Raw genomic sequence first — 24,097 nt, 5'->3', positions numbered from 1 at the left:
ACTTGCTAGACAACACCAGTAATCAACCCAGTAGTGTTTTGACAAAACAATAGACACATATATATATATCCATGGAACAAAATACAGAAACTAGAAATTGAACTACAAAAACATGGTCAATTGATTTTTGAGAAAGATGCAAAGGCAATTCAATGGCGATGGCACAGTGTCTTCAACAAACAGTATTGGAACAAGTGGACATCTGTATTAATCATGTTTTTTTTTTAAATTTTCTGTATTTTATGATGTTTTAATATCTTAAAAAGCTTGCTGGCTGGGGAGAGATTGCTCCTCCCAATGCTAGCCAATTCTTAGCCGGGGAACATGCATGTCTTTCATATGCAACTCCAACCATCTCTATCTAACTCTCACACACCAAGCCAATATTTCCCCTTACCCTAACTCATCCCAGGGCCAGGTACCAAGCAATTGCACACCATCCCTATTCCCTAAAGCCCACTGAAATTACACAAACGAGCCAATCCTTTATTGCTTATCCTGTCCTACCTTGCCTTTCCCCAGAAACCCCAATAAAGGCTTTATACTCAACTCTCCCCTCACTCCTGCTTCTGCTTCACCAAACCTGGTACCTTTATGGCCCTTTGTGGCATAGTGTGTTCCCTTCTCTCAGGAAATCTAAGTAATTCATTTTTCAATGACATTGACCTCTCCATGTCAACATTCAGTCACCTCTATAAATTAAAGTCCTGTGGGTATAATTTTAATACAACACCCATATGCAAAAAATGAATTTCAACCTATACTTCACACCTTCTAAAAACATTAACTTAAAATGGATCATTTCTCAATGTCAAACTATAAAAGTTTTAGTAGAAAACATAGAAGTGTTTGCGATCTTGGGTTAGGTGAAGCACTCTTAGATATAATACCAAAAGCATGACCCATAAAGGAAGAAATTAAGTTAGACTTAATTTCTTAAAACTTTCTGCTCCCTGAAAGACACTGCTGAAAGAATAAAGATATGCTTCAGACTGGAAGACAATATATGCCAGCTCAACAATAAGAAAACAAACAACTCAATCCAAAAGAATAGGCAAAACACAGATTGCAAACAAGCCCCTTAAAAGACGCTCAATATCATAAGTCATTCTAAAAAACACAAATTAAAACCACTACCTAAGAACAGCAAAATATAAAAACAACAACTGACAAGTGTTGTCAAGGATGCAGAACAACTGGAACTCTCATAGATTGCTGGTTAGAATGAAAAATGTTATGGCTACTCTGGAAAACAGTTTGGCAATTTCTTATAAAGTTAAACAGACATTTACCATACCGCCCATTAATCTCACTCCTAGGTATTCACCCCAGAAATGTGAAAACTTATAGTCACACAAAAAACTGTAAATAAGTATTCATAGTAGCTCTATTCCTAATCACCCCAAACTGGAAACAATGCAATTGTCCAACAGGTGAATGGATAAACACTGTGGTACATTCATATAGTGGACTACAACTCAGCAATAAAACGAAATGAACTACTGATACATGCATAACATTGATGAATCTCAAAAGCATTATGCTGAGTAAAGAAGCCAATCTCCAAAAGATACATACTATAATTGCATTTATATGACATTGTGGAAAACACCAAACTACAGAGATGGAGAACAGATCAATACTTGCCAGGGATAAGGGATGGGTGGAGAGTTTGACTACAAAGGGTCAGCATGAGGAAATTTTTTTGGAGTGATGGAATTGTTCTGAATCCTGACTGTGACAGCAGTGGTTACACAAATTTATATACGTGTTAAAACTCGTGAAATGTACACCGAGAAAAGGTACAGTCATTCCTCAGTATCTGAGGGGAATTGTTTCCAGGACCACCCATGAATACCAAAATCCACGGATGTGCAAGTCCCTTATATCAAATAGCATAGTATTTGCATATATATTATGCACAAACTCCTGTATACTTTAAGTCATCTCTAGGTTATTTATAATAATGCAATGTAAATGCTATGTAAATAGCTGTAAATACAATGTAAATGCTATGTAAATAGTTACCAGCGCAGGACAAATTCAAGTTTTGCTGTTTGAAAGTTCCAGGAAAATTGTTCCCCCTGAATATTCTCAATCCATGGTTGCTTGAATCCACTGATGTAGAACCCGTGGATACAGAGGGCTGACTGTATTTTGCACATGCTTTTTTTAAATAAAAACCATGGTAAAGAGGCAAATGAAAACACTTGAGAACAGGATGCTTTGTCTTCAAATAAACCATTGGGTTCAATTTCAATATTTATTAGTTTACTCAAATTTTGAAGAAAGATCTCATACTGCTTATAGAAGTTCCAGGGATTAAATCCACTTTGTCAACCAAGCCAAGAAAGACAGGGGCATAGAGGCAATTTCAAACTCTCAGACTTCAGTTTTAACAGAACAAATCATCAATCCATGGAGTGGAGAGCCAGATAAAAAAAATGAAACTCAAACCACATACCAGTATTAAAAACTGAGAGTCGACTTTTAAAGTCTAAACTTCCCATTAATCTCAGAAATTAAATCCCATAAGAATCATGACTCATCAAGCATTCCTCTCCCTTCTTCAGATATATAGATTATTTTTTCCTCTTTAAAATACTGAAGAAATTACTTACAGCTTTAAGGGTAAGATCACACTGGAAAACGAGTTTCCGGAGTTGTGTTAAAATTTCTCTTTTGGTATTTTCTAGATCATTTCGTCTTTCTTCAACATTTGTCACACAAACTTTGTAGTGTTCATTTGCTTCTTCTACCTTCAGGAGTATCAGAGAAAAAAGTGACACTGGTTCACTGAATCTATACTTTAAAACAAATGCTTACTCTAGTACGGCTTGATTTAAATAATTGAAAAGGCTTATGCATGAAAGTTCTGAAATATTCTATAGTTTAAGTAGAATATTTCTAAAAAGAAATATTCTGTTTTGGTCAGCAATTCAAGGACACTTGTCTTTTATCAATAGTCAAGTATGATTTACAATTAGTACACTGTCTATAAAATCAACATCCACTTCTATTTAATAGCCTCTTCTATTTATATTTACCATTTTCTATACATCTTCTTACAGAATTTATCAATTATATTTCATAAATAACACAAAGCTTCAGCCTAGTCTTGCTACCAGGTATTAGAATAAGTACGCATATACACACAGTTGCCTAAATGGTGAACTTTCTGAACAATCAAGTAAAAAATATTAAGATATATCTTTCACAAACAACCCCCAAAATTCAAAAGATAAGCAAAAATCTCTTAGCATAGTGGTTCTCAGAGTGTGGATCCCCGGCAGCAGCAGCACATGGGCACTTAGAAATGCAGGTTGTCTGGGGCCAACCCTAGACCTGCTGAATCAGAAACTCTGGGGATGGGGCCCAGCAGTCTGTTTTAACAAGCCTTCCAGGTGGTCCTGATGCAGGTTAAAGTTTGAGAACCAAAGCCTTAGCAGATTAGTGCTAATTCAATAATAACAAATAACAAAAAAGATGATTACTTTTTGAAGAGCCTCTTCTTCCAGTCTTCGCTTTTTTTCTAGCTGCCTGTTGAGATTTTTTACTAATCCACCACTTGAGCACAGATGCTCCTCTTCTGCACGAAACATGGAAGATTTTGCTTTTTCATATTCATCTTGACGTTGCATGCACAGCAATTTTGCCTTTTTAAGAGCAGTCTCTGTTTCAAGCTACACAGAAAAAAAAGAGTATTAAATAAAGAATATGAAAAATCCTAATGTACAGGTTTCTTTAGCATATTCAGCAAGATAGTTAAGACTGAATTTTAGATAAACTATAGAGTAAGATATGCATCTTCCCAGGGTAGATGCTTATAGACTGCAGATGATTTTTAGATGTTCACAAATAGATGAAACTCTACTATAATACTAACCATTTTATTTTGTTCCTGTTTCCAAAGTTCTTTTATTTCTTTCCTTTGTTTTTCCATTTCATTTTTCCTCCCAAGTAGAGGCTGGCAAGGGTATTTTTAAAAAAAGAGAGAAAAAAGCTGTTTTCTAAAGGTATACTGCTGTTTTTTTTTTTTTAAGTACATTGTATTTATAAATTTTTACCTGCACAAATTTGTTGGCTTGGAGAGCTGCAATTGTTTGTTGTAAAAGGTGACTGCTCTCTATATCATTAAGAAGAGCATTGGTAAATAAAGACTGCAGTGGCATAAACTCCTAGAATTTAAAATTGAAAAGTAAATTTTCCAATAGAAATGTACTAGAGTTCTAGATCCCCCCCACCCCCACCAAACTTCTTCAGAAAGAGAAATTTTTAAGCTTAGATTTTTTTCAGAAAAATGACTATTCATAAATATGACCATATGAGAAAAATACTGAAGAAAATTAACGAAGTTATTCTAAACCTCGTTAGCAAAATTAGTAGCTAACAAGTTAATCAACATTCATATAAAACTGTGGATTTCCTAGCTTCTTCATAATGGGTATCCTTATAAGTTTAAAAAGATTTTATTTTGTCAGTAAAAAGGTTATTTAGCATGTAAGCTCTTTCCTATGTTAAGTACAAAATTTAATCTGATTTTGCAAGGCGCTCATCTGAGTAATCTCTTGGCAGAGGACCCTAGTAGTTCACTGACCACTTACCTGTAGTCCAATGTTAGTTCTAGTTGCCTCTGCCAACTTGACAATATTTCTAGTGGACTCCAATTCTGAAAAGGTCAAAGAAGGCATCAGAAGGTAAATTCAACTTATTTTTCCCCTCCCATACTCTAAAATTATTTGTAATCCCCCAATTAAAAAGTGATCACAAATACTAATCTGCAACATGATATGAAGTTATGATTCTTAATTGGTAGTACTCATCAAAATCAACTGGGAAACTTTCAAAACGCACTTGATTAGATCTCACTTCTCTTGGGGAATGGGACCTAGGCCTGTGTATTATCTATTTCTAAGGCTATTCAGGTGAATCTGATGGGCATTCCCTATTAAAAGCAAATAATGTAGTGGAAAGAGCATAGGCTTTGGGTAAATTCTATACATACCCTATACTATATGATCTTAGGCAAATCTGCTGACCTTAGGCAAAACCCATCTCATTTGCCTCCACTGTAAAATGGGGATAATAATCTTGTCTTGCCTACTTCCCAGGGTTTTGGTAAGGATTACATGAGATAATGGATGTTGAAAGCATTTTGTCAACTGTAAAACACTGGGAAAATACTAGCTATTAAGATGTTCCTTATATGTTTCCACTGCCTTCTGATCCGACAGCTACTGTTGTTTTTGTCTCCTTTAACCATATTATCTGATTGCATTTCTTTTCACCCACTAGAGTATGACTTCTTTAAAGGCAAAGACAGTATACTATCTGTCTTGGTGCCCCCAGATCTAGTGGTTGGTCCACATCAATGTTCAATAAGTATATTTACTGTAAGAAGAGTCTTTCCTATTTTAAGAAGAGAAAAATGGGCAATGATTTTATGCACTACAATGAAAGAGCTACTAATTTGGAATCATATTATTTATAGTCTGTAGAACATGAATCACAAACAATTCAGTTCTTACGTTCCAAAGTTAATCAGATGCCCTAAAGGGCAACTCACCCAAGCTCAGCTTCTTTTCAACCCATGAAACTATGTTCTTGGTATATTTTAACCATGTTTTAGCATATGACAAAGCCAATTCTATAGAGTTAGTGTTCTTTAACAGCATGCTGTCTAATTCTATAGGAGAAAAACTTCCTGAAAATAAAAATATCAAGGTAAGTATACATTAAATATGAGCTCATAACTCTAAACAAAGAAGCATTCATATACTAAGATGTTCTTCAATGAAAACTGGTTAAAAAATATGTGACAAATTCATAATTAAAGGGTCACAGTTTAAACTGAAAATAGTTTTAAATTATATTTTTTAATAAATATGTATTTCTATTATTCATCAAGTTACAAGCCCTATATAATTCTTGATCAGTCTCTATCATCCATTATCTATCTACTCTAGCAGGTTTTTTTCCTTAAGTTTTATATGTAAAACTTCACACATCATTCATTTTATGTCTGAAATGAATACTTTAGGTTACTAAGCAAGGAAAGATTAAGTAATCCAAAACATTTATCAAAAGTAACTGTAAAAAGTTTGACTAAAGTTTTAAGTACCTCAAGCATTACCTTTTTCACTGGATGAGTCCACTGATTCCACAGAAACATTTTCAAAAGACTTAAAACACGGAAGAAAACAAATTTAAGATTAGAGCAGAAGATAACAGAACTTTGCTTCAAAATTTTTTCACTCTCATTTGTTACTCTGACATAATTCCTACTAAAGAATTTCAAGCATTTAGAACTCAAAGGGCCGGAGAAATCTGTTTAAATGCCAGAACATTTAATAAGAATTATATAGCTTTTTACAACAGCAGTTCTCAAGGTCCAAGAATGAATAACCTCATTGTTTACTAACAGCATTAGTTAACATTAATGAATCCATTCAAAACTTTAAATTCTGCAGATCTCAAAAATATTAGTCAGCAAGTTATAGAAGCAATCTAAATAGACTGCTATCTAAATAGAAGACAAAGACCTCTCTCTTTCAGCCATCTTTTGCCATTTCATTATATGATAAGCTGTCTCTGAAGGTCCACTGGACAGCTTAGTGCAGAACTTTCTATGATGATGGAAATGTTCTATATCTGCACTGTCCAGTAAGGTAGCTAATAGCTACATGTAGCTATATGAGCATTTGAAAAGTGGCTAACTTAAATGAGAATTAAAAATTTAATTTAATGAATTACATGTGACAAGTGGCTACCTTATTGGACAGTGCAGGAAAAGGTTACCTACCGAAATTGTGAGAGTTTATATTTAGTTGGGCAATACGGAGTATGAAGGAATTCAATGCAACAGGAATCAAGTAAAACCTGGGTTTGAAGTCAAGCTCTATCACTCAGTAGCTGTGTAACACTGAGCTATGTATTTATACTCATTTAACTTTGGTTTGCCCTTCTATAAAATGAGGATAAGAACATTACTTCATAAGACTATTTTAAGGATTAAGATGATATAGGTTTAGCACAGTGCATGGTTATCTATTAAGCACTATTAAATAAATGGCAACTATTATTTTAAAAGATATTTTTCAAAACTCTTCATCGAACAAAGTAATTTTATTAGTAGTATATCATCATGGATTTTTAGATTTCAATTTCTAGGGTAAATTAAAAACTGCAAAAAGGAAAAAGTATTATCCTATTAAGAATTAGTATACATGTGCACAACAGAAGTACACGAATAGGAGATATGATTTACACCTAAAATTTAAATTGTTCAGACCCCTTTTACACTGATATAATGTTTTATTACACCTTCTAAATTAGCAGCAAGCTTGAAAATATGAAATTGAGGAAAAATCATAAATAACAGCAAAATATTTAAAGATCTTAAAATTCTTCATCATTCTGATATGGTTTCTACACTATCCTCCTTTAGTCCTTCAGTCACCAAATGGATGACTTCAGAAGTAGTCACAATTGTTTTCTAAGTACTACAGTACATATAACAAATGCCTTAAATAGTCATTCATATTTTGTATTATTTAAGAAAGATCTGTAGTTTTTATATTATTTTGATATAATAACAGGTACTTGGTACATTTCCAAATATTTGTTGAAATCCTTTTGGATTCCAATCCTTTTTGGAAATCCTTAACAGGAAATGATCAACGTATGTCCCTAATGCAGTTTGTTTAAATATCTTGCATTTGGTGAAAAAATTTTAGTCAAATGAAAATATTACTACTACAATTAGTATAAATCTTTAAAGCAATATTCTACATACATTCCTAATGCTCTTTTATTTCATAGCAATTTTTCTTCCAGTTAGGAATCAGAACCCCAATTCTCTAACATACTTATAAGGATGCTCTCAGGGAGAATTCAGACCTTCAGTTCTGTTAGTAAGTGTTTCATGGTAACAAACAAACTGTAGGATGTGTGAAAAGATTAACACCCTCTTTACTTCTTGCATCATTTTTCTACCAGTCTTAAAATCTGCGACAATGTCAGGAAGGAAAAACAGCTATGAATTACTTACTAAAATTTTGGACCATAGACATATAGGTTCATTACATAAGACACTATAAAATTACCAGCTATGTTTTTTTTTAAATGATGGTTCCACTTCAAAAGTACAATTAAATTTTTGGTCCAGAAACTGACCATAATTTATCATATTTAAAATGAACTGAGCTGTTTTTTTTTTTTTGCTAAACTAAACAACTATCAAAGACTAATGCTGAGATTAAGATTAGGATATTATTAAAATATTAAGTTAAAAACATTAAAATCTTTGCTTTCATACAAACTTGGCCTACCTTACTTTCCCGGGAAACAGGCAGTCGCAATAATGAATCATTGCCTACATCTCCCATGAGGAAGTTTGTCAGGCTATCCAGGGGAATTTAAAAAAAAAGAAATGGAAATAAACAAGTCATGACATTGCTCTGTCACAAGCTTTACATTCAACATGTCATCTAGGTTAAATTTTTTAAAAGTAAGAACCTTAGAAATAAACTGCTAGGAATCTATCCACATAAACCACATAGTCACTTGCAAATGGATGTTGCTTCTAAACAGCTATAAACAACTCCAAATACACCAGTAAAGCAACACAGAATGTAGCTTTTCTGAAGTTGTGATAATATTTCATGCTAGTTAATACTTTACTTTGCATGTATGTACTAAATTATTGTGACATACTCTCAATGAGACATCTAGGCCCTAATTTCTTTAAATGACAGTCCTCTACTTACATATTTCCAAAGGTAAAGGCCAAGGTTTCAATGGAAGAAAACACTTCTCTGAAGAGATCATTTTTGTTTTCTTCATTTACTTCTGTGAAGTTCACAGCTTTAAGGAAAAGTTGGTTATAATAAATGAGGAGAAAATACTTTAAACTACTTTTATACAAAGTCATTTAATCCCTTAAAAATCCATCATTACTACTAGAAGCATTAGAAGATTCAGAAACTGAAAAGCCTAATACACAAAATAAATACGATGTTCATTAAAGAAATCATACAAAAGAATCACCTTGCATAAAAGTAGCCAGCATTCCAACCTGACTGCTCCACACATTACATAATTTGACACATCTAAAAAGTGACTCAATGTGAAATCAATTGATCTTGAGTCACGCAGTCCATGTTACACCAGCCTTCTCTCATTAAGAGTGCTCCGTATTTTTTTCTCTTGCTTATTGCTTCACAGCATTTTTTAAAAACAGCTAAATGCACTGTTTAAGTCACTTAAGTCAATATGAAGTACATTTTCCACTACAAATTACCAATATTTGAAATCACATATACATTTGACATAGCATAAAACCTATATACAAAGCATACCAATTAAAAACACACAAAGCTTTAAAATTTTTAAATTCCTATTTATTTATATCCTTATTTCTTATAGGGTCTTGGGCTCTGAGGTCCATTTTAATTGATACATAGCTGTCTTTTGTTTATCACAGGGACAGTCTAACATTTTGCATTTTGTTAAAATTATGAAACATAACTGAAAAAGGTTTCTTATCATAACTTCATCTGTATGCACCTTTGTTAAAAGCCCAGATACAATCTACAGAGACAAAATCTGAGGGTTGAATAGGTAAATTTTTTAAAGTAACTCATTCTACTGAGATTGAGTTTAAGGAGCAACCGGCTCCCTGTAACCCACCCTCCCTAGGATCCTTGCCAATAACTGGAAGGAGAGAAACCAAGTGGAGAGGAAGCTATCCTTTGTTTTAAAACATAGTTGTTCTTAAGCTTGTCTGCACATCAGAATTGCTTATGCAGCTTTAGAAACAAAGTGTGAGTCCCACCACCAAAGATTCAGATTTCAGAGGCCTGGTGAAGCACATATATTTGTTCAAAAGCTCTCCCAGGTGATTCTAATGTGCAACTAGGGTTGAAAATGTTTCCTGGAAAGCCAGGATTCCTAAGCAGGGATGAATTAAACCTTAAGCCTGGAAGCCTCATGAAATTACAACCAAGATTTTACACGCCTTTGTAGATATGAGGGGGTAAGGTCCACACCTTTAATCAGATTCTTCTAAATATCCCTGATACAAACAAGAAGAAAAACTTAAGAACCGCCATAAATAATTTTTAAAATATTTTTTGATTTCTGCTCTGGTCAAGATGGAAAAACAGGCTTATATATCTGAAACAACTAAAAGAAATCTGTACAAAATATACGAAACAGCAGTTTTCATGACATTAGCTATCAGTCCACACAGAACAAAAATCCTAACAGACAAGAAACAAACATGGTGAGCTCTACAACTGCCCCAAGCCTACTGCCTAATAACACACAAAGATTTCTAAGCAAAGGAAACTACCAGAGATAAAGAAGGTCATCTTATAATGATGGATTCAATTCATCAAGAGGACACAATCTTATACATTTATGCACCTAACAAACAACTTCAAAATGCATGAAGCGAAAACTAATAGAACTGAAATGACAAATTCACAACTACAGCCAGAGATTTCAAAAACCCTCTCTCAATAATTGACAGAACATGTAGACAGAAAATCAGTAAAGGATGTGAAAGCCTTCAACAATACTATCAGCCACCTTGATGAGACCGGCATTTAAAGAACACTCTACCCAATGACAGCAAAATACATGTTCTTTTCAAACACACACTGAATATTTACCAAGATGGACCATATTATGGGCCATAAAACAAGTCTCAATGGGTTTAAAAGGATTCAAGTCAGGTAAAGTATGTTCTGTGACTAGATGGAATTAAATTATAAAAATCTCTGGAAGAATCCTCAAATATTAGGAAACTAACACACTTCTAAATAAACCATGGATCAAAGAAGAAAAAGGGAAATTAGAAAGTATTTTGAATACAATGAAAATGAAAACACAACATATAAATATTGGTGAAGGTGGTGGCAGAGAGGCACAGAGGGAGGGATGACAAAGGGACATGCATTACCTGGATTGTGATGGTTTCACAAGAGTATGCATATCAAAATTGATCAAATTGTACCCTTAATTTAAATATGTGCAGTTTATTTTAAGTCAATTATACCTCGATAATGCTGTTTTTAAAACTGCACTTGAAAGTAGACTTTAAATGTAATTTATAATGTAATACCAGCAAAAATGTAAAGCCTACTCCTATTTCCCAACTTTAACCTGTTAGACTTTAAAAAAAAAATACTTTATAACACTTTGCAAAATCCTATAATTATTCTTCTTTTCCTATAAATGTATTTTTCAAAGCACTAAACATGACTGTGAGATAACTGTAAGTAGTGAAATAATTCTAAGTCGTAAAAAGACAATTATTTGAACCATCTTCAATCATTATCTTCATCCCTACTCAAATGAGGTTACAGCCATCTAATGAAAATTCCTATTACGGCTCTTGCCTCTACTTCAAAACAGCTCTAACAGCTCTATACTTCTAATATCCTTTCATTTTTTTGCTCCTGTCCAGTGTTTCAAAGAAAAGTCTTTGGCTCCTTTCCAATAATAAATCTTCCCATTCTCTCCCGCATTCTCCAAAACCCTTACCACCATTACTCCTCCCTCATAACTTCACTATCTCCTACTAACGGACATTTTTTCTTGTGCTACTAACAACATACCCAAATCTTTTCTACAGGAAAAAAATTAAATTTACCATATTTCTTCTTAAAGCTACCATCCTATCTAATTCAGCATTTCTTTACTACTAAAACTTTATAAATAGATAATGACAATTCACCAGGATTTGGCTTTTCATCCAGTTTGATGGTTAGCAGGGGTTGGAAAACATTTTCTGTAAAGGGCTAGATAGTGAGTATTTTAGACTTTTCAGGCTACACAATCTGTTGCAACTATTCAACTCTGTATAAAGTAGCCAAACATAAACAAATAAGAGTAGTTGTTTCCGATAAAATTTTATTTACAGAAACAGGCAGCAGGCCAGATTTGGCCCACTGGTAGTAGTTTGTGCACCCCTGGTTAAAAGGATGGGTTCCAAAGCCAGTCTGCCTAGGTTAAATCCTAAATCTGCCTCTTAACGAGGTTAAGTAACTTAACTGCTCTGTTCTTCAGTTTCCTCATTTATAAAATGGGGATAATAATATGTATTTTGAGAAACACTGTGAAGATTTAATGAACTTAGAACAGAGCTTGTTACATAGAAAATGCTCAATAAATGTTAGTTATTTTCACTCAATACCACTGAACAACACTGTCAACAATAACCTCCAACTGTTTTAGTCAAACTTGGAAGTCTTTTTCCTTCTAAGTTTTCATCCTACTTCACTGTTCTGCAACTCTGAACAACTCTACCACTTCATACGTATGCAACCTTGGACAAATCACTCTATGTCCCAGCTTTCTTATCTGCAAAATGGGAGTCGATATAATAATAATTTGCTGTGAAGATTAATGGGTAATCCATGTAAAGAGCTTAACAGCATCTGGCATACAGTAAGTACATCCTCAATATATTATGTCAGCTATTATTAATACAAATATTAACCATTTCCTTCTATCTTGAAGCATTTTGCTTAGAAGCAATACATTATAGCAACTAGAAAATGCAAGCCTTCAGAGTTTCAAACCTGAGTTTAAATCTGACCCTTACCACTTCCTATGTTACTCTGGATACATCACCTAACTTCAATTTCCCCATATGTAAAATGGCGTGTTACTGAAAGGAACAACTCAGAAAACAAATGTAAAACACCTAGGGTACAGTGCTTGGTATTTAGTAAACATGAGCACCCCCATATTCTACATCTGATCTGTGCTTCATACAGTTGTTTCCACTCAGCCGGCAGTTCTCATCTTGGCCTTCTTCTCTATACATTACCCCCAGAGAATCTCATCCACTTTCAATACCTTTAACGGAATGAATCCTTAAACTACCTGTCTAGTTTTACCCTCTGAGCTCCAGACCCATATTTTCGATGGTCTGTTTGATACATTCCTCCCCCTATTTCCCAATCTTTACCCACCAGCACTGCAATCTCAACATGTACTAAACTGAACTCTCATCTCTTCCTATCTACTCTGCCCCTCAAGCCTACTCTCTTCCGTACATTCCTTAGCTCATTAGTTTTGCTTCCAAAATGCCTCTAGCTTTTTTTTCTTTCTTTCCATTCCCATTGACACTTAGTTCAAAGGCCATATTTTACTTCTAGTTTGGACTATTTACCAACCTGCTAAGTGGCCTCTCTGTCTCCACTCTCTCCCCTCTACTAGCTGACCTTCGAAATCAAATCAAGATTTTGCTTAAAGTTTAAATAATTGTCTCCCTTGGGTTCCCTATTAAGTCACAACAATGAGCACTAAGACACATTTAGTATCTCTTTAAGAAAACACATGAATAGCTTTCATACATATAACCTATTAGAACAGCAACTTTCAAACAGTTTTACCACAACCTTCGGTAAGAAATACATATCACATCATGACCAAGTATACCATATACACATAATAGTTATCAGTTACATAACACCTACAAAGTTTCTGAAATATCCTTAAGTCTTATACAATGAGTGTTACACTCTGATTTTTCTTTTCTATTCTCTTTCATATTTTAAAATGCTGGTTACAATTCACTAACTCGATGTCATAAATCAAAAGCCAAAGTTTGAAAACCACCGAATTAAAAGATATAATGGAAGAAAATGTTCACCATTTGCACAGGGAAAATTCCTTAGGGAGAAAAACAAAACAAAAGCTACAAGATTTATAAACTGAAAACTTCACATTGCTTCTGAGAAACAAAAAAAGACAACCTGAAGAACTTAAATGCATATCATATTCTCAGATAAAAATGCTAAGTATATAAATTCTCCTTAATTTTATTTATAAATTTAATTATAAATTAACTATAATTTATACATTCATAAACTTAACTATAAATTAATTTATAAATTTACATATTTAACTCAAATCACCCTCAAAATACCAATAGGTATTTTTTGGAACTAGACAAGCCAATTCAAAAATCTTGATGGAAAAAGAAAAACCTGAACAAAAAGAGTAATGAAAAGAGAAGCTACCCCAACCAGACACTAAAACATACTATAAAACCACAATGAAGACAGTATGGTACTGGCACATAACTAAACAAATCAAGGGGACAGAATAAGGTCCAGAAATAAATATATGTGACAATTTAGTGTGTTTATGATAAAGATGGCATCTCAAACCGATGGGGAAAATATGAATTATTCAATAAATTAGCTAGAAACATAGATACTCTAGAATGTATCAAAGATTTAAATTTAATAAATAACACCATGAAAACATTAAAAGAAAAAACAGTGGAGAATGCTACTATAATCTCCAAGCAGGGAAATCCTTCCCTAATACTCAGAAAGCATACAAAAGGCACAAAAGGGCTTCCCTGGTGGCACAGTGGTTGAGAGTCCGCCTGCCGATGCAGGGGACACAGGTTTGTGTCCCGGTCCAGGAAGATCCCACGCGCCGTGGAGCGGCTGGGCCCGTGAGCCATGGCCGCTGAGCCTGTGCGTCCGGAGCCTGTGCTCCGCAACGGGAGAGGCCACAACAGTGAGAGGCCCGCGTACCGCAAAAAAAAAAAAAAAAAAAAGGCACATAGAAGATTGAGATAGAAATGCAAAATAAAACAAAATACCATAAGCAAATCAAAAGATAAAAAAACAAACTAAAGAAAATCTGCAACTTATATCAAAAATTAAGGGCTAATTTCACTTATATGAAGTTTCTATAAATCAATACTAAAAAAAGACCAACTATCAAGAAAAAAATAAACAGTCAAGTCACATAAAAGGATATGCAAATGACTGCAACATATTAAAAGATACTCAACTGTACTCAAAATGAGGCAAATGCAAATCAAATCTATACTGAGATACCAGTTTTTACTATCAGATTGGATAACAAAGTTTGGTAACCAGCTTTGCTGGCAAAGGGGTAGGAAATCAGCTTCTTCAGCACGGCTATGAGAAGGACAGAACCTCTACAGAGGGCGTTTAGCAATATACAAAATATAAATGCACATGCGCTCTGTTCCAGTAACTACCCACCTAGGAATATACAGGGCTATTCATTGAAGCACTGTTTGTAACCAAAAAAACTGGAAACAATCCAAACATCTATTAGTAGTGAACTGGTTAAATTAATTATAGTACATCAGTATAATGGATTATCATGCAGCTTTGAAAAAACAAAACAAATAACAACAAAAGAAGACAACTTTTTATATACAGATAACTCAGAACAATGAGCAAGGAACAGAATGCTACCCTTTGTGTAAAGGAGAGAACATATTGTGTTTGCTTCTATATGTGTATAATGTCTCTGGAAAGATACACAAAAAACCAGTAATAGCTGTTGCTTATCTAGGGAAAGGAATGGTGGCTAAGGTCTGAGGTAGAAAGACACTTCACTGTTTGAATACTCTTTTATACCGTTTGCACTATGAATCACGTGAATGAATTGCCTATTAAAAAAGCTTCAAAACAGAAAGAAAACATGAGGCATCTGCAATTTTGGATGCATAATTAAAGCTTATTTTTCTTTCTTGTTTCCAAATTTTAAATATAGGGCAAAATACAAATCATGAAAAACCTTAAAAATGGTCCTTTTAAATTATATTACAAATAAGATTTACCAGAATACTTCTAAATGATGAAAACACAAATACTAAGTACACAATAAATTACTGAGAGCTACGATGCCTTCATCTACTTCACAAATAAGCTGTATCTCTCTTACCATATTGCAAATATTTTGTAAGACTGAACTTCCTGCTTGGAAACAAGAGGAGACACAGGAAATACAAATCACTATTAGAATGAATGGGGAAAAGCTAAGGATTCTTCTTTTAAAGTTATTAAAAGGTAAATTCTACATTTAAAATAAAAAATAAGAGATGTTAAAAGATCCCAAGTTTATTCCAACGCACTTATTCTTATTATGCATAGGAAGTGGATAGATTTCATGCATTCAAACCTGCAGCAGCACAAATAAGATTATACCTCCCTGATCTAAAGTTATCACTCTGTATATGTTATTTTTTAATGGTTTGGTATGTTTGCAAAATGCATCTGACAGTTGCAAGATCTCCAAAGCAAGTCAGGTTACCACTGTTTTTTAAATGTAATTAGGAGGTTAAGACAAAATGATCACATTCCTGACAGCTTTCTGATCATAATATACAATAGTTTTTAAGTTTTCCTCTTTAATATAGAAGTCAAAATGTACCTTTGTAAGTTTTTTGAAAACATGAAAGTAGACAGCGTATCCAAAACATTCAGATTGCCACAAGATAGACATTCAAAAATGATTTCTACCTCCCCCTTGCCTTTCCAGGGTTTGAAAACAAAATTACCATTCAATGAAAGAATTAAATAAGCTCCAATTTGACATCAATTTTCCACGTTACTGAATATTTTTCATTTGGGTTATCAATGATATTTTTACATGGCCTCAACAATAAGATGGGGGGTGGTTTATTTAAAAACTTAAACTTACACCAAAGAAAACACAATTTTTAAAGTTTTCTAGCATCATGGAGTCCTACTGAAACAGAGTAAGTTCCCCAACAACAAAGTAAGTTTTAAAATTTCATCCAACAAAAAAGTAAAATCGTAACAATAATTCCAAGAGTAAAGACAGTCTTAGAGGGAAATAATACTCAAAAGATTGCTTTACCTCAAAGAAAAAAAGATCTATAAGGCAGCTGAGAGGCCACTTTCTTCAAGTCTGTTTCTGGAATGTGGACATCAACAGACACACTCCTTCCCCAGGACATCCTGACTGCACACAATAGCTACTGACAACAATTGAATGAACTGTGGTGCTATTTCCAAGCATGGAAATTTTACTATCTACAGACACAAATTTCCCTAACTTAAGTTAAATTGCACTTACAAACAATCTATTTTAAAACAAATTTGGTTACTAAGCATTTTTAAGAGGCACGACAGAAGCTATCCATTTTGAAGCCATCTACATTTTTTTCAGTGCTTGAAATACAGAAAAAAGAGAACCATGCAAACATGATTAATCTACATAAAAAGTAGGGAAGGCAGTTCTTAAGTATATGGACTATATTTTATTGACAAGGTTTTTATTTTCTCTTCCTGTCTCATCCCCTTGACACTTGCCCTTTATCCTCTCTACATGTGAGTATGTTCATTAATCACATCCTGTTCTTCACATCCAGAGTTCTCACACAAGCACCCTTTATCACAGTGCCAATCCCCACTCTAACCCCATTAATGCCCACCTGACCTTTGAGACTCAGGACAGGTAATCCCTTTGCCCAAAGAAGCCTTTTGTTTCCTTACTCAACCCATGGTGACTCACTTTTGTTAAACATTTTAATTCATATTACCTATCAGATTGACATTTAACACTGACAATCACTTCCTAGAATATGACACTTCTAAAATTCCATAACATCTTTCTCCAGATCATCTCCCTACTTCTTTAGTGTTTTTCAGGTTCCTCTATCTTCCCTCTGTCCCTGGGATCTCGTACTCAGTCCTCTACTTAGTTTGTACACTCTGAGTTGGTGTCATCCTCTTGCATCACCACCCACAGACCAACAACACTCAAGTCCACGTGCTCAACTCCAAACTTCAACTTAATCCCTAACATTCAACCTGTCCTATGTTTCTTCAACAGCCATCCCCTCTCCTGTGACAAGCACATTCCACGACTACCACACCCCAGCTTCTGCCTTAAATCAGACTATTAACCCTCATCTAGCCCATTATTTCTAACAATCTCCTAACTGAACTTCCTAGTTCCAGTCACATTCTTCTCAATCTTTATATAATCTTCACCCTCAATCTTTATATAATGCAGCCTAGGATAACAGATTCTAACAATTTTTGGTGGCAAATCATTTCTTCAAAGGATAATGTCCCAATTCTTACTTCTTTTAGCACATGTAATATATATACACACACATATATATATACACATATACATACACATATATGATAAACTTATTTTCCAATTTTAGTTTCATTTTTCCACATTTGAAAATAAGGTCCCAATTAAGTCTTCTTTTTCTCCATTTGTCTCCCTCCTTTAAGTGGAATAACTACAAATGGCCATTTTCCAGCACCAACTGTCCTCAGATAACAAAGACTTTTTGTACCCTAATAACCTACTTCAAAAGAGCATACATTCTTTCAAAAACTCAAAAATTGTAAACCACAGTTGTTCAGTTCATTTCAGTTAGCATTTTTAGAGTGTTTCCTGCCAAATAAAGTTTTAATTTTTAAAAGAAAGAGAATTTTAGGTGTGATTCAGTGGGGATATTTAAATACCAAAGTGTATATAACTCCTACTGATACACATCATATAGATGCCAAGAGAGATGGTTCTATAACCATTATAAACGAAAATGTATCACCTGGATCCTTTTTGCCCATGCCAACCCACTGCTAATATTATCTTTCTTACCTTTCACTTTTGCAGCAAGCATTTCTGCAGCATTTTGAAGGTCAACAGAATTGAGGTTCTGATGTTTATTCATTACAGACTTTAAAACACGAAGAAGTTCGTCCAGACGTATATGAATGACTTCTTTAAAACAGTCTTAAGAAAAAAAAAATTTTTTTAATTTGTTAAATCAACCATTTTGAAGCACATTTCAGGTAGAAGCAGCGGCTCCACAACTTTTGCCTACTGTATGTTCACTTTTATTTTCACTACTGCAATTATATGCAATTTATTTAGCCTTCAAAAATCCATAATCATTTTAATTCATTAAAGATTTCAAAGTCACTCACAGTCATGGTCAACTTAGCACTACCTTTTTCAGTTTTCTCAGTCTAAATGTGCTCTCCAGATTTCCCTTGGGGCAACTTTACAAGTTTTTCCTGTCTTACAGTTTTTACTATAATATACTTTTTAATATATATGGTAACAGAGTTAAAGCCCTATAATGCCTGATATATTAACTAATATTAAATAGCACTTACATGTTAAGTTTCTATGTAAGAATTGACTCTTTGCATTAAGATATTAGAAATGAGCAACTCACAGGCATATATATAAGGACCACCACCTGACCTGCACATCTTTAAAACTGTGATATAATTTACATACAATAAAATGCATAGATCTTTATATGGTTCAATGAAATTCTGTACTTTTTAGAAAAATTGAAATAATTGCCAATGATGAAAAATTGGGGGATCATTACAAAAGCTCCAGATTTATGCCTACTCTTGAAAAATCAAAATCTGGTTATACCAGGCCCACATCCACCTTGGCCACAAGCAGCTGAAACAGAGCAGTACTGCTCTCTTAGGTGTGCTTCTTTCCCAGTCCCTACCTGCCTAGCCCTAGTCTGCTCTACCCATTTTACAGCAGCCCTGGTCAGAGGGACACAGACAATGTTTTATAACCCCTGGAAATAAGGTGACCATATAATTTATCTTCCAAACCAAAATACTCTAGCAAGAGAAAAGGTGGGTACTACTCATAATCATGCCAGCAAACAGGCATATCCCTGGATCACCATCCCAGGCAAACCAGAAAGTATAGTCATCCTAACCTGTAAAACCCCTGAAGTAGGGACTTCCCCAGTGGTCCAGTGGTAAAGAGTCCGCCTCCCAACGCAGGGGACGTGAGTTCAACTCCTGGTCGGGGAACTAAGATACCCACATGCCGTGGGGCAACTAAGCCCACACGCCACAACTACTGAGCCCGCATGCCACAACTACTGAGCCCGCGTGCCACAACTAGAGAGAAGCCCACACGCTGCAATGAAGAGCCCGCACGCCACAATGAAGAGCCCACGTGCCGCAACAAAGACCCGACACAGCCAAAAACAAAGAAATAAATAATTTTTTAAAAAACCCTGAAGTAATCCTCAAAAGTTTGAAAAGACAACCACCTGAAATACAATACTCTGATGTAATGTTCACTTCTATAACCTTACACATAGCACTAGTGTTTAACAATGGCACATTTATTAAGTGCTTCCTATGTACCAGGCACTGTTAAAAGCACTTAAAACCTATTATCTCATTTAATTTTCACATCATTTCTATTAAGTAGATGATTTTTTAAATCTCCATCATACAGATGAGAAAGCTGAGGCAAACCTAAGTTTACCAAGTCAGAATTTGAACCCAGAGAGTATAATTCTAGAAGCTAAGCTCTTAATACTGTCTCCCTATTGAAAGAGCTTAAAAAACAATCAAAAACATTTCTTAAAAGAGTGTTTTAGGGCTTCCCTGGTGGCTCAGTGGTTGAGAGTCCGCCTGCTAGTGCAGGGGACGTGGGTTCGAGCCCTGGTCTGGGGGGATCCCACATGCCGCGGAGCAACTAGGCCCGTGGGCCACTACTGCTGAGCCTGCGCGTCTGGAGCCTGTGCTCTGCAACGAGAGGCCGCGATAGTGAGGGGCCCGCACACTGCGATGAAGGGTGGCCCCCGCTTGCCGCAGCTAGAGAAAGCCCTCGCGCAGAAATGAAGACCCAACACAGCAAAATAAATAAATTAATTAATTAATAAAACTCCTACCCCCAATATCAAAAAAAAAGAGTAAGATGCTGATTTAAATTAAAAAACAAATGTTTTATAATTATGCAATTTTTTCCAGAAATGTTAAAGATAATCACTAGAAAAACTGTCTATAGGATAAAAAACAAAAACAAGTAATTCTATCATCTATCAAATATTCCATTCATTAACAGCATTATCAAGAGAGAGAAATAAGTAGTATAAGAGAAGCAGGCAAGGTGAGTGCAAGGTGGGGAACTGGGTATATTAGGGCAAAGAGTATCCCAGGAAGGGGTAAAGAAAGAATAGTTCAAGTAGTGATGGAAGGAGAGAGAATAGAGTGCCTTCAGGAAAAAATCCAACTCATTCATCCAAAAACTTTAATAATAGAAAAAGAAACACAGGCGATTAGGTGCTGGCTTAAGCAGCTTTGGAAGTAACTGGAGTCTATAAGATTAAAGGCAAAGGAAATGAACATAAGCACTGTACTCTAGTTGAGAAAGTGTTTTCAATGAAGATTCAGGTTAAAAATGTTGATATTGCTATACATGTATCCTGGAAGTGAATAACTAGGTAACCGGATGGTGGATGGTGGGAGCCAGGAATCTCACTGTTGGAATGGAAATTTACAAACAAGCAGGGAGAGGAGGCTATAATGATCCATGTGGTGATAGATTAGAGTTGGATACTTCTGTAAGAATTCGTATTTAGTTTATCATAGATATAGGTGGCTAGAAATATTTATAGATGTGTGTATATATACAGGTTAGTACACATACATATATTTCTTTTCTTCATCAGGTGAAAGGGCCTAAAAGAAATGATGCCCCAGTAGCAACAAACATACCTAGCACCCTGATCTTGGCTTCTAATACCATTCTCCAATAAAAGGAACCAGGGCTCCTTAGAGAAATGGCTGGTTCTAGGACTGTGTCAGAAAATACACAAGATGAGTTAGGAGCATCTTGTAATGCCAGAAAGTAAGCGCTTAAAAAAAAAAAACCCTCACACTGAAGAGGGTATGCCAAGGGTGCACAGGAACCAACTGAAAGACCTCCCAATGGCCAAAGGTGGAAAAATTTGAGCAATAAATTTAAAAAGTGGCACTGGATTATAACTCAAAGTATAAAGTAAATATCCATGAGTACATATTGATACAAATAAACGTCTGAATAAATTAATAAATGGAAGGAAAGAGACAACTCTCTTGTATAAAAGAATTCCTAATAATTTATATAGATATTTTGTCCTCAAGGAGGTGAAGCATGTGCACAGTGACTTCCTTCCACAGAGTACAACATGGAAAGGGGGACGAAAAGATTAAACTAAACAAACTTGACAACTACTTCTTATGACAGGTGATCAAGGTCACCATTAACAGTGATAAATCATCTACTCTTGATAATGACATAAGAAATATGTCACTTTACATCTGTTAGCTTCTTCTCAGTATCCCATAACACCAGTCTAATCATGAGAAAAACATCAGACAAATTCTAATCAAGGCGCATCCGGGACTTCCCTGGTGGCGCAGTGGTTAAGAATCCACCTGCCAATGCAGGGGACATGGGTTCAAGCCCTGGTCTGGGAAGATCTCACATGCCGCGGTCACATGCCGTGGAGCAACTAAGTCCGGGCACCACAACTACTGAGCCCGCGCTCTGCAACAAGAGAAGCCACTGCACCACGACGAAGAGTAGCCCCTGCTCGCCACAACTAAAGGCCGCGCGCAACAACGAAAACCCAAGGCAGCCAAAAAAAAAAAAAAAAAGGCACATCCTACAGAATACCTGACCAGTACTCCTTAAAACTGTCAAGGTCATCAAAAATAAGGAAAGTTTGAGAAACTGTCATAACTAAGGAGAGCTTAAAGAGACACGACAATTAAATGTAATGATACAATTCTGGAAGGGAAAAAGGACGTTAGAAACAATTTATGGAAATCTGAATAAACTATGGGCTTTAATTAATAATAATATATCATTATTATCAAATATTGGTTCATTAACTCTAACAGATGTACCATACTAATGTAAGATGTTAACAAATAGAGGAAACTGGGTGTAGGAGTATATGGGAACTCTGTACTATTTTCTCAATGTTACTGCAAATCTAAAACTGTTCTAAAAATAGTCTAATAAATGAAATAGAAATGGACAAAAGATTTTAGAAATTTTATGTACTGTTGGAATTTTTCCCATAAACATGTATTACTTTTATAATTTAAAAATTCATTTATAATTTTTTAATTCCTAAGGAAAATGTAAGCATGTAATTTCAAGAATTATCTTAATTAAATGATCACTATCTATTTTGTCTGTTTTATCACTGTGGATATTAGTTTGGTCGGTTTACTTAGCTGAGGCAATACAGCTTAGTGGTTGGTTAAAAGCGTAGTTTCTAGAAACAGATTGCCTGAATTTGAATTCCAACTCCATGGCTGATAAACCTTGGGCAAGTTACTTACCTCTCTGTGCCTCATCTATAAAAAAAAAAGAAGCTATTGGTAGCTACTTCATAGGGTTGTTGGACTAAATGAGTTAAAACACATAAAGCACTTGGAATAGTGACTGGAACACAGTAAGCCCTCCAGAAATGTTGGCAGCTATTGTTTTTAGTTTATACAGAAGTAGAAATAGGTTAACAACATAGACTAGGTCTGAAATAGAATCAAGTAGCTTCGAAATGAAAGAAACTTCTGGGACAATAATACAATTTGAATACCTATAAAAAATAATATAAATGTATTTTTTCCCAGTTTTGCATTGCAAAGTCTATCCTTTGTTTTATATATATAGTGTATATATATATATATATAACTAAATAAAGCTATTTTATGGTAATAGTTCTGCCTACTTGTCAAAACCAAGGCTGAATCTAATGTCATAACGAGTTGTGCTATACTCTTTCTGAAGCCTAATCTATGTTTGCCTTAAAAAAGAGAAAGGTGGAAATTCTCTGGTGGTCCAGTGGTTAGGACTCTGCGCTTTCACTGCTGGGAGCCAAGTTCAATCCCTGGTCAGGGAACTAAGATCCCGCACAGTGTGGTCAAAAAAAAAAAAAAGAGAGAGAGAGAAAGGAAAGCCAGTCATTTCTATCCCCTACTGATGTTTCACAATAAAATCTACAGATACTAACATACTTAGGAAATACTAAGTAAAAATACTTTGTCTTATTTTGAGGTCTCAAGACAAAAGAGCTTGATTTTTGTGTGCCAACAACATCAATATTCAAAATCAGGGTTGGATATTAAGCAAGAACTACAAAATACTAATGGTTTAAATGCCTAAATAAACCAAGTTAGTAAATTCTGGTCTTCTCAGAGGCAAGGAAATTAACTATGTGGAATAAACATATTTCAAAATTATTATAGTGTTTTTGTACGTTTTAAAAACATATTATTATACGTTTTTCAATGTTCCTAGTTTTAATTTCTAACACAGTAAATAGTAACAGATACAGCCCACAAAAACAAAAACTTTTCTGGGTTCTCAATAATTTTTAACAGCATAACGGGTCCTGAGGATTGCTGCTATAATTTTTCTTTAAAATCACTGTAGAACATTCCAATAATTGTCAACATAAATGTTTTACCAATTTGAA

At 34.7% G+C, this 24,097-nt stretch overlaps 1 protein-coding gene across 4 annotated transcripts in view; it reads right to left on the bottom strand.

The window, feature by feature from the left end:
• Window positions 1-24,097, bottom strand: part of ARHGAP29 (Rho GTPase activating protein 29) — a 64,123-nt gene that overhangs the window by 26,107 nt on the left and 13,919 nt on the right. For 2 of the 4 annotated variants that reach the window (XM_033863281.2, XM_033863294.2), the window contains 10 exons: window positions 18,445-18,579; window positions 8,769-8,865; window positions 8,331-8,403; window positions 6,134-6,182; window positions 5,567-5,704; window positions 4,605-4,669; window positions 4,068-4,178; window positions 3,887-3,967; window positions 3,495-3,683; window positions 2,622-2,759 (listed from right to left, as the gene is read on the bottom strand). In XM_033863281.2, coding sequence (XP_033719172.1) covers window positions 2,622-2,759; window positions 3,495-3,683; window positions 3,887-3,967; window positions 4,068-4,178; window positions 4,605-4,669; window positions 5,567-5,704; window positions 6,134-6,182; window positions 8,331-8,403; window positions 8,769-8,865; window positions 18,445-18,579 — 1,076 coding nt within the window. Of the gene's footprint in view, window positions 1-2,621; window positions 2,760-3,494; window positions 3,684-3,886; window positions 3,968-4,067; window positions 4,179-4,604; window positions 4,670-5,566; window positions 5,705-6,121; window positions 6,183-8,330; window positions 8,404-8,768; window positions 8,866-18,444; window positions 18,580-24,097 lie in introns of those variants that run through there. The other 2 variants (XM_073810829.1, XM_073810830.1) reach the window with 2 other exon arrangements.

The sequence above is a fragment of the Tursiops truncatus genome, chromosome 1, assembly GCF_011762595.2.
Source record: "Tursiops truncatus isolate mTurTru1 chromosome 1, mTurTru1.mat.Y, whole genome shotgun sequence".
Classification (NCBI taxonomy): domain Eukaryota; kingdom Metazoa; phylum Chordata; class Mammalia; order Artiodactyla; family Delphinidae; genus Tursiops; species Tursiops truncatus.
This window is presented reverse-complemented; position numbering and strand designations above follow the sequence as displayed.